Genomic DNA, 17,450 nt, shown 5'->3' with positions numbered 1-17,450 from the left:
ATTACTTTCTACACCAGGATCTTTTTCTACAGCTGACGGCTGTAACTGTGCAGGGGTGGATCTAGCAAAGTTTAGCCAGGGGGGCCGATAGGGCATGAACAGGGAAAAGGGGGCACAAAGACATACTTTTCTTTCTTATTCTCATTTAAAATGTCTAGCTTTTAATAAATAATTATCTGACACCCAAAGTTTTAATTTGATGTAAAATGTATAGAAGTCCATTATTGTATATAGTAACTATTAAGTCTAATATATATACCCTAGTAAGCTATAGTACTTTTTCCTTTGGGAAGGTACCATCTGTGCAGTCTGCAATTTTGTTGAAGAAAGATGTTGAATCTATTTAATATTTCTTGAAAAATAATTGATTTCTGTGCATTTTTTTTCGCACTGCATCAAATTAAGGTTGATTACATCGATTAAGCATCATGAGGTGGAGCGTGAGGGGTGGTTCCCTATTTTTTATTTATTTATTTTTGTTGTTGCTGGGAGTTGGAACCATATTAGTTAGGTTGCTTAATATTTATGCTAAGTACTTTTTAAAATACCAGAATAGGGAGGATGGTGTAGGTTTAAGTTTATTAGATTGATCAGTATTGCTGAACTATGAAAATTTTTTTTTTGCATACAGGTATAACAGAATAGCTTTAGTGTAGTTGTTGTTTTAAACTTGAGTATGAACTTATACAAAATGCAGCAAGATATTTAAAAAACAGTTTTGTTGATTAAAAAACACTATATCGGATTCATATCGGTATCGGCAGATATCCAAATTTATGATATCGGTATCGGTATCGGACATAAAAAAGTGGTATCGTGACATCTCTACTTTCTACACTTGATAGACACAAACAGTTTTATACTGCTTTAGTTTATTCCTCTGATAATTTTACCAAACTCATTTGCTAAAATACAAAAAAATGGCTCAACAGTAAAGGACTTGGTTCTTTTTGTCTTAAACGGCGAGTTATTTTTAAAAAAAGGCCTCCATTCTGATCACACCAAAGAGCTCACAGGTCACTTTGGATTGTATCTTGCAGGTATTTTAAGGTAGTTCCAGGTATTCCAGGCAAAGGTATTTTCAAGATTAAGATGGTATTTCTCTTCAGTTTCAGACATCAGCAAACTGATGGTGATGGCACCATCAGAACACTTGTTACAAACACTAAGAGTTTATCATGTCACTCACTCAGGCATTCAAACCTGACCTCTCGGTTAACCTGTCATTTAAATTCTGAGTTTATTTAAAGCCTAATCATCTCAAATGAAAAGGAGAATGGAAGTGCAGAATAATCCGTTTCTGAACAAGAAGTTCCAGTTGCACATTTTACATAGTGAAAAAGTAAAGTTTGAACCTTACCCATTTTTGTACACTGCTCATAAAAGTTAGAGGACCACTGTGAAAACACATTAGTCCTCAGTTGGAAAAAAACCACACTGGATATCTGTACCGATAAGAGCTGGGTAATGTGTTAGAAGTGAAAGGATGCCACAATGTTTGATAGAAATTAAAATTATCAACCTACATCAAGCGTGTCGAACTCCAGGCCTCGAGGGCCGGTGTCCTGCAGGTTTTAGATCTCACCTTGGGTCAACACACCTGAATCACATGATTAGTTCATTACCAGGCCTCTGGAGAACTTCACGACATGCTGAGGAGGTCATTTAGCCATTTAAATCAGCAGTGTTCGATCAAGGACGCATCTACAACCTGCCATCCCAGACCTACCTACAGACAACATCCTGAAAATCTAACTAAAAAAAAGGATGCAGCAGGCTGGTCTATTTTGCTGAAATTTTATTGCAGCAACCAACAAATGGCACTCTGTAGTTTGTGTTGTATGCATGGGTGACAATGTCAGAGCCTCTTTCTGATAAGATGATGCTAATGGACAGTCTGAGGTGCCACCTGGTGGCGTTGGATGGATTGAAACATAACGTCCCGGTTGTGTTCTATCACATTTGGGTTAGGCAAGCGTGTGGGCCAGTCAATTGTTGATCCTCTAGTGTTCCAGGAACAGTAATTTCAATAATACGAAAGCAGCTTGAAACTGAGCTTCATAAAAGTTTAATTGACTTGATGCTGAATGCTGATTAAAAGGTGTTTCTTTGAGTTGTCGTGTGTTCATGTAGGGGTATTTGTTATATCTCACCTGTAAAACCTGAAGCAGACATATTAGTAGCCAACATGTGCTTGCCCACACTGTCTCCACAGGTTAGTAATCACTGTACAAATACGAACCAGTCATTTCTGACCTGCTCAGTCACATGATCAAAACAAACCAATCAGCACTGAGAAAACTGAGCAGCAATCAGAATTATGAGGATTAAAAAAACAAAAATATTACAAGCAGAACAAAACATAAAAAACTCAGAAGAAGAAATGAAGGTTTTACCAGAGCACCGCTGCTCAGCAGGATCATGAATATGATGAATGTCTCAAAGTAGTTGTTCTCTACAATAGTGAAACAAGTTCTCCTGAAATTAAACCAGACTTTCCCACGGCCCTGGGAAGTGTCTATGTCCAGGAGTGGACAGCCACTGTAAAACTCTGAAATATCAATTAACAAACAAATGCAGTGTTTGAATTGGCCAATGAAATCACAGCACACATTTAACTTTGCAGTCGGTCCACAAGGAACGCTTCACCTTATAATCACAAACGCTAATGTGTGTCTATGAACGCATGCATGTGCCTACTGTCGCTGCAGCAGTCCACAGGCGTGTTTGTTTCTTCATCTTCCTCCTTTGGGACTTCAGGACGAAAATCTGCAGTACTGCAGACTGATGACATATTGCCCTGAACAAAAAGAGAGCAGTTAAACTTTGATAAAGACAACACTAATACATAATTACTAAAACTAATCCAACACTAATGACATTAATACAGGAGCAGAGCCTAAATTACCTGTGTTTACCTATACTAGCTACTGCATCATGCTGCTGTGAAAAAAGGTCCATAGAATAGAAAGGAACAATAACAGGGATTACTTGTGAGTACTTCTCTTCTCCATCCAGGTCATCTTCCTCTTCCTCTTCATTTTCACGTATGTCAAAGTAGGACTCAGCCTCGGCTATTGGGACCCGCAGGGATGCAATGGTATGGTAGTTACTGGTCAGGATGCCATGGTTAAAGCTAGAGGCTTTGTCATGGGGCTCTGGTTCATCTGAGGTCACAAAGGTCAAAGGTAATACCTCCTTCATCATTGTGTCGTCTTCCTCACAACTGACTGCTAAAGTAAATGGACATTAAATCCAATTTAAAGCTTTTTTTCTTTACACATAACACTAATAAACAATAAACATCTGAAACATGGCTTGTACCACTGGACTGGTCTTGGTTGACTTGTTTCTTATTTCTCACTAAAGCCCAGATGTGTTCCAGGATCCAGAACTTGGTCCAGGCCACAGCCTGGTTAATCCGGTTTATGGCGATTTGTAAATTGTTTTCTCCTTCATCTTCTGGAGCTGCTAGATTATCACCACTGAAAGAACTCAGCAACAAGGCCAGGAACAGATTCAGGACCTGCAACAAAAGGGAAAAGCTTTAGAAACAGATTCATGGCCTAAAATAAGAAGAAACTAATTTAGGAACACATTCAGAATGAAAAAATAACAGTTTTATCAGTGAATGCAAGACAGGCACTGCTTGCTCAGTAAAACCTATAAATCAATATCAATTAAACCAAAACATGAAAGCTGTCTCTCGCCTCACATCTCAGTGTTCCGTCACAAAGCTTCTCTCATTGCCTGTTTACGTCATCCTTTGATTTACTGGCATCTTGTGGGTGCATTTAGCTATCATCTCTGGAAGCAGATTTAAATCTACTTGGCCTGGGCTTGGCAAGCCTGTGGAGCTCCAAAGTCAGCTCAAATGAAGTTGGACTCTGGCAGTGTCTGATGCAAAAAACTTGAGTGTGGTGAGAGCATGGAACAGCACTTTTGGACAGCCTCAAAGCAATTGTGGCAAGCTAATGTACAACTCATAATTCCTATTTATGTGTTTTTGTGGATTTGGAGAAGGCATTTGACCACATCCCTTGAGTATCCTGTGATGGTGACCAGGAGAAAAATGGCATTGTTCCTCCTGAACCCAAAATTCAACAAATGAACAGACTCACTCTCCAGTATCCCGACATAGATACTGGAGAGTGAGTCCCAGGGGGTTGAGGAGTGTGATCCCCCTGTAGTTGGAGCACACCCTCTTTTCCCCCTTTTCACAAAGGGAAATGAGAGGCACTGTCCCAGGACTCTACTCAACATTGCAAAGGCGTGTCAACCAAGAGAGCCTCACAACATCCAGAGTCTTAAGGAACTTAGGGCAAATCTTGTCCACCCCAGGGGCATAGCCACGGACCAGTTGTGTGAGTCATCAGACGGTTTATCAGAGTCGCCATGAGGCCGTCAAAAAGTGCTGTTCCATGGTCTCACCAAACTCGTCCCACGCCCAAGTTTTTGCATCAGCCACTGTCAGAGCCCAATTCGTTTAGCCTGCCAGCACTTGTCAGCTGCCTCTGGAGTCCCACAGGCTAACCAAGCCCAATAAGACACCTCCTTTAGCCTGACAGCTCCCTTGATCTTCCGTGTTTCCCTTGCAGCCGTAGCCCCTTGCAGTAACCACAGCAATGGTGTGGAGGTGTGGAACATGATCTAATGGAACTCAATGTCACCAACCTCCATTAGAATGCCTTAAAAACTCCGCCAGAGGTGGGAGTTGAAGAGCTTTTGGATTTGGGCCTCTGTCAGACGTTCCTAGTGCACCCTCATGTTTGGGTACACCAGGTTTGTTTAGCATCTCACCACCAGTGCACCAATGTGCACCAATGTGCATGACAAATTTCCTTGGGCAAGATACTAACCTCAGGTTAATTTCTGATGCATCAATGCATGTGAATGTTAGATAGAAAGAGCATGGAAAAAAAATCTGCTGTGAATGGTTGATGAGGCTTGTGTTAAAACAAAAACGCTAGGTTTATCGTCTTTGCTTGCCTTTCTGTAAATGTCACCATATACCTTTGACTTTCAAAACCTGAAACAATAAGAAACTGATTTGGGAAAAAGCACTTTCTAGTCAGATACTCACCACCAGGTTTCCAATAACCAGGACCATCATGAAGACAATCAGACACATGGTCTGATCCGACACCTCCATACAGTCCCACATGGTCTCGATCCACTCACCGCAGAGCACCCTGAAGATGATGAGGAAGGAGTGGAAGAAGTCATGCATATGCCAGCGAGGAAGCTCACAGTCCTCTGCAATGCGACAGACGCAGTCTTTATAGTTCTTCCCAAACAGCTGCATGCCGACGACAGCAAAGATGAAGACAATGATGGCAAGAACCAGAGTCAGGTTCCCAAGAGCCCCCACCGAGTTCCCGATGATCTTTATCAGCATGTTCAGGGTTGGCCAGGACTTGGCCAGCTTAAATACTCGCATCTGTAAAGGTGAAGAGGCATGTGAGATAAGGGTGAGAAGACAGACTAGCACTAATATCTGGTCCATTAGTGCTCCGGTCCATTCGCACCAGAACCTCTCGCCATAAGAACAGTTTCTTCCCCTCTGCTGTTGGACACATGAACAATAACCATATGACTGTTCCCACCACTAACACATGACCCTACGCTGTGTTCACTGCATCATTCCATGTTTGGCACTGATCACCACCTGCACTCATGTATATATCTTTCAACGTAGCACTCTTAATTCTTATTCTCATGTATATATCTCATGTATATCTCATGCACATATCTTTCCACGTAGCACTTTTAATTCTTATCCCTACTTTTATTTTTTTCCATGTCTATTTAAGTGCTATTTATGACACTATGTTTGCACTGAAGCACCGCAGCAATTTCCTAATGTTGTAAACCTGCTCAACATTTGGCAATAAACCCCATTCTGATTCTGATTCTGATTCTAATATCATTTTTCATTCACTTTCTGAGTAAGTGATGATGGTAATGACAATGATGATGATGCACTGACCAGTCGGAATGAGCGTAACACTGATAGGCCCTGAACGTTAGCTAATCCCAGTTCAACCAGACTCATGGTGACAATGATGCTGTCAAAGATGTTCCAGCCCACCTACAGCCATGACAAAAAGTACAAAAATGTTAGAATAGGAACAGTTGTGAATCATCAGTAAACAAACGCAAAGTCTGACCTGGAAGTAGTAATACGGGTCCATGGCCAGAAGCTTAAGGACCATTTCAGCTGTAAAGATACCTGTGAAGACCTGGGGGTTTAGAGGTGAGGGGTCAGACATCCAAATATGTTAAGATCTTTACTGTGTTTAACAGAGTGTAACATTCATGTGAGCTGAATGCATCTAATCAGGATCACATTGTATGACTCTATCACTGACCAGATTCCCAACACTCAGCAGCTCCTCAAACTCCTCTGTCATTGGATAATGCTCCATAGCCATGAAGACAGTGTTGAGGACGATGCAGATGGTGATGGTGAGGTCCACAAATGGATCCATAACAATGATGAAGAGCCACTGCTTGAGCCATCGCCAACAGCCACAACAGTTCCACTTCAGGAAGATGTCAGCGAACACATACCAACATGGAGGACACGGCCTCTGGTCATCCTCAAATTCTGAAAGTCACAGCTAATTGGTGAAGCATGAGCTTTATTGAGATTTTCTCTAAAGGTCCAGATGTGCACATATCACATACAAATGTCACAGACCAATTAAATGGGATTTATGCAGTGTTCATTGTAAGACAAAGAGCTTCACAGAGGTTATAAGTACAGTGAAGGCTTTCTGTTTGTGTTATGCTTTTTCCCTGCATACTGTCACAAGCCAGAGATCAGAAGTCAAGTGAGATTGTTTAAAAATTTAGACTGAATTTCTATCTCCAGGTGAAGAAGGTTAATTTTCATCTCCCTTGTTCTTGCTGTAGCTATTACTCATTACCACTGTGGTTTAAATCTCTCCTCTGGAGTCTTTGTTTATTTCACCTTCTGCTGCATAGCAGTAGCTCAAAGTTAAATTCAACCTTTGGTTTAACATATTTCTGCTGTTTGTGGGAAATACATGAAAGCTGTAATTGATTTGAGCTCATTAATGTGCCTATAAACATTTTAGACCAAATGTATTTGAAAGCAGCTGAACAATGACTATAGACATTTATGAACATTGGAGATGATGCTATTTGGACACTGTAGGTTGGTATTTTCAGCTGCAGCAGCTGTGATTTAAGACAGATGGATGATTGAACCCTCATGTTTATCTGGGTTTATGCTAACTTGGGACTCACTGAGGATGAATTTCGTGCCTCCTTTCACTTTCAAGCCAAAGATCTTTCACGTATAAGGCCAGGTGTTAACCACTACACCACAGAGCCACTGAACACTGTTAGTATAGCACAGAGATTTTACCAGAGACTTCAAAATGCTTTTAAAGAGACTTTACATAGGGACCATTCAAATGAAAACGACCAGCTTCGTTTTTCCCGCAAGGTGCTCAACGTCTACCTCTGAACAGTTTGGCCTGGTTGGTCATAATGACAGGACATCCCACAGGCTCTGTGTTAGAGGTAACATGACACAGGTGTATGTACCTTCCATTGCATTGTGCTCTAGCTTGTGGCTGTTTAAATCTGTAGATGAATTTTTCTTCTGCAGTGTTGGGTCTGCATCCTCTAACAGCTCTGCCGTCCTGGTTGCCTGCTGTAATGAAACAAAGATTCAGCTGTGTTTAAATGATCCTGTGCAAGTTTTCATGCCAGTGATCAGACCTCCTCTTCTCTCCTCTTCAGCGCCTCCAGGATCTGAGCGTACTCCTCCTCCTTCTGTTTGGCTTCAGCGATGGTGGCTTGATTCTGCTCGGCGTACGCCATGGCGACCACAGCCAGGATGAGGTTAATGAGGTAAAATGACCCGAGGAAGATGACGACCACAAAGAAGATCATGTAGGTTTTACCGGCGGCTCGCAAAGTCTGCATAGAAACAAAAGAAGGACAGGTGGGCGGAACTGCTGTATGTGCTTTGGCTCTTGGTTTGTCTCATAATATATAAGATGTATGACTAGGGCTGCTCAATTAATCGAATTTTAATCACGATTACGATCTGGGCTTTCAACGATCATTAAAAATGACTGAGCCGATTATTAGCCCCTCCCTAATTTATCCGCGACACCTTAAAGGCCGGTCCGTGAAAATATTGTCGGGCATAAACCGGTCCGTGGCGCAAAAAAGGTTGGAGACCGCTGATTAAGAGGACCCGAGGGAAGCTCGGAAAGCTAAGCAGAAGTTATTTGGAGAGTGACTGCCGTTGGTTGAAAAGAGAGTTTAAAAAAAAAAACTTCAGTGGTGTTGCACACTATTTTATATTATTTTTTTAAAGTCATTGTTAACCCTTTAAAGCCGGTCAGAGCAGCACGCTCCGTTTTGCGTAACTATTTTTAAATCCCTGTAGAACCTGAACCGTGTAAGCTAGCGCAATAATTTGTTTTGCATATGAAACCGGAGGAGTTGTACTTACATCTGATGCCATCAGCTTGTCCTCGGTCACGGTTTCGTTCCACATATAGCTTTGCAAAAATTGCATAAAAAGCGCTTGCAGGAACAAAAACATAATATTCCAGAAACACGCTTTGCCGTTCCTATCAGCTGTTCGTAACACTTCCCACAGTGAAATGATGCACATGCTGTTTTCTTTGCAAATTTGCATCATAGGATTGTTTTTTGTTTTTCCTGCAATATATAAAAATTGCTGTATCTCCAAAATAAAACTATGAAGACACTCAAAATAAATTTCCTGTGGTGGGAAACTATTTTTTGCAACTTTATTGTATTTAAAGTTTTGAGGGATAAACCTCTTAAATTTCTCCAAGTAGAAATATATGTAAACAAAACAAAAACGATTTTCAATTTTTTTTGTAGTTTATTGCACTTTTTTGCAATTTATGTAATTACTATGGACTTAATGCATACATATTATTAAAATATGGGCTATAACAGTTGTATTGATGTATAGCAACTTGAAATGCTCCCACAAATGGCACTACAACATGTAAAAAAAATAATATAAGCTCTGGTGGACTTGGTTCTATAGTAGGTCTTAAAGGGTTAAATAAATATCGTCAAATAATCGTGATCTCAATTTCAGTGAAAATAATCGTGATTATCATTTTTGCCATAATCGAGCAGCCCTATGTATGACACTGTTGCCCTGTTTATGTTCTCATTTAATTCTGCACTCATTTATTTTGTGTTTATTTGGTAAAATGGTAAATGGCCCTTCTCTGTGCTGACGTCACACAGGTGTATTTGTTCTCTTTATGATGTTTATATCTACAGTTATGCTGTTTCAAGCTGTCAAATATTTCAAACGTCACACAAATATTTTTCATCCTAAATTCTGAGAAAGTTAGAAACCGAATGAAACGTAACATGGCAGTGCATCATGGGAAGTCAGGAAACAGACTGTATCTCAAAAATGGATGTAATGTCCAAATGCCATCCCTCAGTTCTCCATATGTTTCTTCCAAGGAGCCAGATTGTCTTGTAATTTAAAAAATTCTCTTGACCAATAGTTTTTCACGTTTTTTCAAGCTTTTTCAAAGTTCTTCTTTTTACATTGGATGTTTTTTCATCCATTTTCAATCCAGTCCTTGTCCCTGACCATTTTCAAATGAAATTTTTTTCTTGTGTGTATTGAGCCTCTGAACTCTGACCTATAAATCATTAACTCATACAAAGCTCTTTACTCAAGGGACAAACCAATGTTGTGGGAAACAGAGTGAAAAGCCTGAAGTATGCCAAATTACACAAGAACTGAAGTGAAAATCAGTCACGACAGGTCTGATGGAGCTACGTAATATTTTAAATCATCATCAGTAGAGTAGTCATCGGCCAGAAGTTTCCATCCACACATCATGAGCATGAATCTCATAGTATTTTAGGGCTTTTGATGGTATCGGTGAACTGCAGTGAAGGATTGTATGTCACACATCATGAATCACTTTAAAAAACAAGAATTGGATGCAGAGGTTTGTGTACATACAGGCTGACACACACACACACACACACACACAGACATTTAAATTTGATTGTATTCGATGGTTTGGGCCCCAGGAAGACATGAAACCACTGTTGTGGAGGCTAATGGGGTTCCTTACAAATGAATAAACCTACAATAAACACACACACACACAGACACATTATATTGATAAAGAGAGCTGATTTCCCCCATACTGGCTTCTCTTCATTAGCTCCCTGTTTACCCTCTCAAGGCAGGCGTTGCCGATTTGCAACAGTTAAAAACTAACAACCTGATTACCCCACATACATATTTTATGAGTTTGTTTTACTCAGAAGTACCACTGCAGGACTTGGTTGTGCATTAGCAACAAAAAGTTTAATTTGAGCCTGAGAGGGTTACATTTATTATGAATTTAAAATCATGCTCCTCACATACAAGGTCTTAAACAATCAGGTCCCATCTTATCTTAAATGCCATAACAGCATCCTATTAGAGCATTTTGCTGCAGAGTGCTCTCTAATATTGTAGGGTGTCGATTTTCAAGTGACTTGAGATAATTGGTGTGAACTGCTTCTATCCAAACATCAGTTTTCATTAGGAAAGAGTTTAGTGAACTCAAAAGCCAGTTAAGTAGTCGGTTTACTTTCTCGCAGAGACCAAATGGCTCCTGATTGATTGGAAAGTATGCAGCTTTTTCTACATGGAGGATGTGTCCATTTTTACAGTTTGTGGAAACAGCCTATAGTGGACCAGCGAGTTACTGACCAGCTGGAACAGATTTTCCCAGAAGTCCTGAGTCATGAGTCTGAAAAGAGCCAGGAACGCCCAACCGAAAGTGTCGTAGCTGGTGTAGCCGTAGTTTGGGTTTCTCCCTGCCTTCATACAGACGTAACCATCCGGACAGACCCTGGACACATTGTTGTCATCATCTGTGCTCATGTTAACATTACTATTATTGCCATTTACTATTATTTGTATCATTATGTTGACATACCCAGCATCAGAGCTGTTTCCACACAGCAGAGCATCAGCATGACCAGGATAGTAGTAATGGTTCTCTGTGACAGACAGACTGGGGTTACAGCTATGTTCTTCAGAGAAGCTTAATCCTAACCCTTAAAGTATTCCTACCTGGGTTGTTGATGTACTCGTAGAAGTCAAAGTTACTGCTTCCCGTGTTGTTGCTGTAAGTGTCATTGCCATAGAAACTGGTGTTAAGATTACTGTCTGACGTGTGGTTGCTAAGAAATGGTGGTGGCATCAGGACACATTTTTGCCTCAGGTTTCCCATGAAGAGCTGAAGACCAATCAGAGCGAAGACACTGAGGCAGAAAACTGTCAGAATCATGACATCAGCAAGCTTCTTCACTGATTGGATGAGAGCTCCAACAATTGTTTTCAGACCTGCGGATTGGATGGGTGTTAAAGTCTAATCACAAACATCAAAGTCATCACTACAGGGAGACGAAAATCGCTGGTTTTTTGGTGGTTAAACACGTTTTTTGTTTTTTAGGTGCACTTAACATCCAAAATCCAGTCATGTACACACACACTGACCAGGGATGACGGTAATCGTTTTAAGAGCTCGAAGAACTCGGAATGTCCTCAATGCCGACACATTTCCCAAATCCACAAATTCCGTCAAATATCTGGAATAGACACATCATCAACACCTTCATCTCTTATCATTGTCACTATTTTCATAATTTTTTTCACCTTTGTAATCATTCTAATCATCGTCACTTGCATCATCTTCCTTTAATTACTAAATGTTGTTTGAAATTTAACTATGAAGATGGAATATAAATAGCTTCCATCTAAAATAAAATATTTTGCTTTTACAGTTAAAGCTGCTTCTGAGGCTTCTTTTTTTCATTTTGCCAAATAAAATGAAATAAAATTACATCTGAACCGTATGCTGTCTGATTAATACATCAAATGTATGATTGATTATTACGCCATGCTGATGACCATGAAGTCCAGCCAATTCCACGGGTCTCTGAGGAAGGTGAAGTCTCCGATGCAGAATCCTCGAGACAAAACTTTGATAGATGCTTCAAATGTGTAGATGCCTGTGAACACATATCTGTTCAACAAGGAAACAGAGAAAATAAAAAACATAAAACTCATATCAGCAGGGTATTATAGCAGCACAGCAAAATCCCCAACTGGACTTAACACTGGATTTCTGACCATTACATATGTCTGTGTAGGTATCGGTCATCCAGGTCATGGTGGAGTTTGGAAAGAAAGTGACAGTTTTGTGAGGACATTTCACCTCTCATCACCTGACCATCTCACTCAGCTGATCAGGTTGGCTTGTATAGCAGGTACTAGTGATATTGTGTACATGATGGATGCATCACGTCACCCACTTGTTTTCTTACTCTCATGTCTCCATCACTCTGGAACAAGGTAAACCTGTACTCATCAGACCAAGTGACCTTCAGCACCCAGTCCTTGTGCTTTGTAGCAAACTAAGAGTTGCCTTCACATATATGCATGCTCTTACTTTCACAATTAAACAGGATTTCCTCTGCTGAAGTTTTACAATATGATCAGGATTTTTTTCTTATCACATTTCATGGAGGGAAATGAGAGTTTACATATATTCTTCCAGCAGAAATCAGGTTGCAGAGTGAAACGAGGAAAGTAAAGGAGAGCTGTAACACTTAATTATGATTTAAATCAAAGAAACTTTGATTCAGTTAGTTTAATGTTTGATTATTGTTTTTATGTGTCATGTGACTTCAACATGGTACTGTAACCACGTGCCTGGGGCGAACTAAACAACCAAATGACCAAAGCTGCTGAGACTAAGAATCGCTGCTGGAATACAAGAAGTCAAAAGAGGGAACGTGGGTAGTCCAAGGGTTTTTTCCAAAACCCTAACCCAGAGGTTCAGACAGGAGGAGAGAGAGCACGGGGAAAACACAGACATAACGGGCTGGGGAAACATGGAACAACCACAAAGGGAGACGAGGGCTCATAAATACACAGAGGGCACACAGGGGGAGAGAGAGCACGGGGAGAACTTAGACATAACGGGCAGGGGAAACATGGAATAAAACATAAGGAGAGGCGAGGGCTCACAGATACACAGAGGGGCACACAGGGGGTAAAAGCCACGAAGGGAAAACACTTAGGGAACAACACAACAGGGCAACTCAGGAAACATGGCCTAAATAGGGAACAAAATACAAACATACAAGAAAACTAAGAATACTGGGCCAACATGGCCCAGGACCATGACACAGAGCACGTTTTCCAGCTGTTGCAGGATCTTTCTCTCAGCTTTCTGAGAATCTCTGTGCTCACTGATAAACATGTCACGTGGTGTCATAGAGACATCTGCAGAGACCCACCCACGATTATACTCCAGGGTCTCAGACAGCCACAAAACATGAAAAAACCCCCACACAATAACCTGAAACGTGATGTCACTTTAGAGAGAGAGAGAGAGAGAGAGAGAGAGAGAGAGAGAGAGAGAGTGTGTGTGCGCGCGTGCATGAACTCACTCGACTGTCTTGCTCCATGCTGGTGGGTCACTCATCGTCATAAACGCACAGTTGGTCAGAATCGTTACCATAATGAACAGACTGAATAAAGTTTTATTTGTAAGAAAAAAAATGTCATCCTGTTGTCATAAAGGCATACTGTGACATTATGCAGGTAGGGTGCAAACTATCGTAAAGGATATGAATGAATGAGGACCTTGATGGCTAAGATCCTGAGTGGGTTGAATGGACTCAGCAGGTGACAGGCGGGTTCAGCATTAAACCTGTAGATCACGTTTCCTTTACTGAGCACAATGAAGGTCTGCAGAGAGACAGACAGGTGAGACACAGGTGACAGGCAGACAGGTGGTATGGTGTTTCTCACCATCAGTATCAAATGATAACATGTAGACTGGTTGGGTAAAGTCCCACACAACCTCAAATATCCTCGAGAGGATAAAGAACTGGTCCATTGTTTCAACCATGACAAAAACTGCTCCTCCTGAATCCAGTGTTCTAGTAGCAAATGAACTCTTGTCTCTGGTACCCTGACATAAACAATTCCAGGAAAACTCAAGACGCTGTATAGGTGGAGCATCCACCCTCCAGTTCTCTTTCATAATGATGGGGACCACCTTCCCAGTCTGCCAATCCAGAGGAACCATCCCAGAGCTCCACATTGTGCTGCAGGTGTGTCAACTAGGAATGCCTTACTACTCAAGCTTTTCACAATGAGTACCACCTCATAAAATATATGGCTCTTGGAGTACTATGCTTATCAATTACATTAAAGTACAGTAGTATCGGCCTAATAAACACCAGATACAGTTTACACAGACAATTTTCTTATGAATGTTATTTTAACTGTCATAAACAGGATGTGACGAGTGATAATAATAACAACTGTACTGCATTAAACCATTCACAGAGGGTGGAATATCCGATCATTAAGTGATGACCTGATGAATCCTGCTTCTGGGTCCAAACCACTCTGCATTTATTAAGGCTGTTGTGTTTTTAGCGTGTTCTCTTTGTATCTTGTTTTATTTAATCTAAAACAGTCAGTGATCACTGTCGGCCTCTCTCGGATTTTACCATTACTATTCATTTTTTAAGCTCAGTTTTTAAAACCTTACAATGTAACTACAGCCCAGCCCATGCAGCAGTATGTTAATGACTAACCTTCTATTGCAGTTGTTCTCCTGACTGAAAATTGGTCCATTAACAGCATCCTGCCATGTGATTACATTTGTTCCTAACCATCGGGAACCCTCTTTGTGTGGAAAAAAAATTGCATTCGTCCTCCAACTTCAGTCACTGCTGTTTGGTTTTCTGTCTTCATTTACGTTGACAGTGAGAGCACTGCTGGCTGCGAAGGTTTACCACTCACTTGCAGAAGAAGCAGATCACATTCTCCTGGCTACCAGGAGCTTCAGCATCCAGGCGATAGTTCCCGACTTACTGACGACATCTCCCGCGCCCCCACCAATTCTCCCGGGGGCCTCTGACTCATCGATGGTGGCTGGGAACGTGGCACCTTGGCACCGCAGAAAAGGGCTGTGTTTTTACCATTAGCGTGACTGCCCTACAACATCCAGGGCTTTTAGAAACTCATGGTGAACCTAATCCACCCTAGGAGCCAGGCCTCCAAGAAACTGCTTAACTGTGTCAGTGACTCACCTCTAGTAATAGGCTAACTAAGCCCAATTCCTTCCCTTGTTCTCAGACTCTGCTAGCTCTACAGAAGCTATGCCAATAGGATTCAGGATGCCCTCAAAGTATTCCTTTCTATGACCAAGTCAGCTGAAGTAAGCAACAACCCACCCTGCTATAAACAGTTTAATTCGAGCACCTCTTTCCCCTTGTGATATTTTGCTTCATCTATAGCCTGAGTTCCCCTTCGCCTGTCGGTACCTGTCAGCTGCCTGTGGAGTCCCACAGGCTAACCAAGCCCAATGGCCCAGTGGCTCTATTCCCCTCTGGTGTCCACAATATTGATTAGGGATCACGAGAGGTATCAACTGCTTTGCAGCTGCATCTCCTTGCAGCAGCCTAATCAATGAAGGTGTAGAACATTTCCAGCACACCCCCATGATATATTTGGGTGTGCCAGGTGTGTCTGGCATCTGCCCCTGCTACCTGATCCAACTCACCACCAATTGGTGATCAGTTGGCAGTTCAGCTCCTCTCTTCACCTGAGGGCTCAGAACATATGGCCGTAGATATGATAATACAATTACAGAAATGTGTTGTACACTTATGGACATCCTTATGTTCAAACATATATTTCTTTAAACAAAAGCACCTTCTTCGACTGGTAGAAAGGATCCAACTCTTCCAGTGGGGTGTTGAGAAACTCAGGAGGTGGGTCTCCATATATAAGGGGAAGAGGTTTTCCGGCCTCCAGGTCACTGGCTGGTTTAGGAAGATCTTCCTCTGCAATCTGTGGCACAGCCAGAGTATGGATTATATGTTTTCAGAGTCCTGATTACTTATCCTTAGCTGATCAGTCAGTATATTATATACCTCAATGTTGTTCTCCTTTCTTATCTGACATTCCTTTTCTTCAGCTTCATGGCGCCGTTGGATTTCCTCCAGTGATGCTGGTGTGAATCGTTTAAAAATCTCTGAACCAATAGGGGGCAAAAGAGGTGCCATGTTGGCATCATGCAGAATCTCCTGAACTTCCCTAGTTCACCTGTCACCTGTAGGGAAAGAAAATGCAGGGGATTTAAGCCCTTCATTAGAAAGGAGCACCATGATGTCACGGTGAAACTAACTAAAAGCGAACTAAGTCAAACAAGAACCACAAGAAAAATGTGACTGTAAATAAAGTGTGAATAATTACGAGAATCAATCAGAAAGTTCACTGGTAATCTGAAATGACGTGACTATTAAAAATACGTTCTACCTTCCTGCCTGGAGCGTTTAAATGTTGTTCACAGCTCAACACTTTCTCTCATATTTTAGAGTCTTTACCTTGGGCCGGAGCTTCCTGCCGTCATGTGGTAGTTATAAGTAAAGCTAAATCAAAACTACAACATTAAATCAGAATGCAGTATCTCACTATACTTCACTTGAGCTTTCATGTTTTCAGTGTTGCTGGTGTTGACCCCACCCTTGCGTTACTATGGCACCAGCAGCTGTTGGGAGTCATCAATTTAACCCTTGGGTGTAAAATTACAGTGAGTACGATGACCTGGCTCATTCCAACACACACACACACACACACACACACACACACACACACACACACACACACATCCTTTCAGTGTCTCTACATGATTTTCTTTCATACCCTCTTCACCTCTCATTGAACCCCTACATTGTTTTGTATTTTAGCTGGATATAAACTCATCCACCGTGACTCCGACATGTAGCATGTTATAAAAACTTCTTTCAGTGAATATAATCATCACTATTGATCACACTGATGATTGACTACATTTTACAGTAGACTCAGCAGAGAAACTGCATGTCTCCCAGCTCGTCTGTCAGCTCAGTGACTCTGCTGGTTCCCACAAATATTAGGCTACAGGAAGCTTAATAGAGACGCTCACACACACTTTGAATCAGTCCAAAGAATTCATTATTACCTCAAACACTAAGTAACACCTGTGTTAAAATGTTGTTTCATCACATGTAAGAATAACAGATTTAAAATAAATGTAATAACTTTCACTAACATCAATCAGAACAAACACATTTAAAGCTTCGTTAACATTCAGCTCAAAACATTAACTCTCATTAAAAGTGCCACTGCTGTGGAAACACAAAACACACACACACACATGCACATTCATGAACATACAAACACATTAAAGCACAATAGGTCAAATGTAACCACAGAAAATCTGATGATGGCACAAAACCAGGCTTACAGTGAGAGCTGCTGTAGCTGCGTCCTCTGATTTAACCTGAAAGTGTGTGTGTGTGCATTTATATGTCTT

At 41.2% G+C, this 17,450-nt stretch overlaps 1 protein-coding gene across 3 annotated transcripts in view; it reads right to left on the bottom strand.

Annotated features, from left to right (window-relative positions):
* scn4ab (sodium channel, voltage-gated, type IV, alpha, b) overlaps positions 1–17,450 on the bottom strand; it is a 41,333-nt gene that overhangs the window by 8,636 nt on the left and 15,247 nt on the right. For 2 of the 3 annotated variants that reach the window (XM_026163773.1, XM_026163774.1), the window contains exons 2-20: positions 16,027–16,205; positions 15,806–15,943; positions 13,704–13,822; positions 13,522–13,611; positions 11,961–12,089; positions 11,561–11,652; positions 11,135–11,407; positions 10,998–11,061; positions 10,769–10,910; positions 7,756–7,956; positions 7,579–7,687; positions 6,372–6,610; positions 6,171–6,242; positions 5,990–6,091; positions 5,084–5,440; positions 3,325–3,526; positions 2,992–3,233; positions 2,701–2,800; positions 2,397–2,551 (exon numbers count right to left, since the gene is read on the bottom strand). In XM_026163773.1, coding sequence (XP_026019558.1) covers positions 2,397–2,551; positions 2,701–2,800; positions 2,992–3,233; positions 3,325–3,526; positions 5,084–5,440; positions 5,990–6,091; positions 6,171–6,242; positions 6,372–6,610; positions 7,579–7,687; positions 7,756–7,956; positions 10,769–10,910; positions 10,998–11,061; positions 11,135–11,407; positions 11,561–11,652; positions 11,961–12,089; positions 13,522–13,611; positions 13,704–13,822; positions 15,806–15,943; positions 16,027–16,158 — 2,958 coding nt within the window. In that variant the 5' untranslated portion in view covers positions 16,159–16,205. Of the gene's footprint in view, positions 1–2,396; positions 2,552–2,700; positions 2,801–2,991; positions 3,234–3,324; positions 3,527–5,083; positions 5,441–5,989; positions 6,092–6,170; positions 6,243–6,371; positions 6,611–7,578; positions 7,688–7,755; positions 7,957–10,768; positions 10,911–10,997; positions 11,062–11,134; positions 11,408–11,560; positions 11,653–11,960; positions 12,090–13,521; positions 13,612–13,703; positions 14,509–15,805; positions 15,944–16,026; positions 16,206–17,450 lie in introns of those variants that run through there. The other variant, XM_026163772.1, reaches the window with a different exon arrangement.

The sequence above is a fragment of the Astatotilapia calliptera genome, chromosome 4 (genome assembly GCF_900246225.1).
Source record: "Astatotilapia calliptera chromosome 4, fAstCal1.2, whole genome shotgun sequence".
In the NCBI taxonomy this organism is placed as follows: Eukaryota; Metazoa; Chordata; class Actinopteri; order Cichliformes; family Cichlidae; genus Astatotilapia; species Astatotilapia calliptera.
The sequence above is the reverse complement of the archived record's forward strand: the minus strand, read 5'-3'. Positions and strand labels throughout refer to the sequence as shown.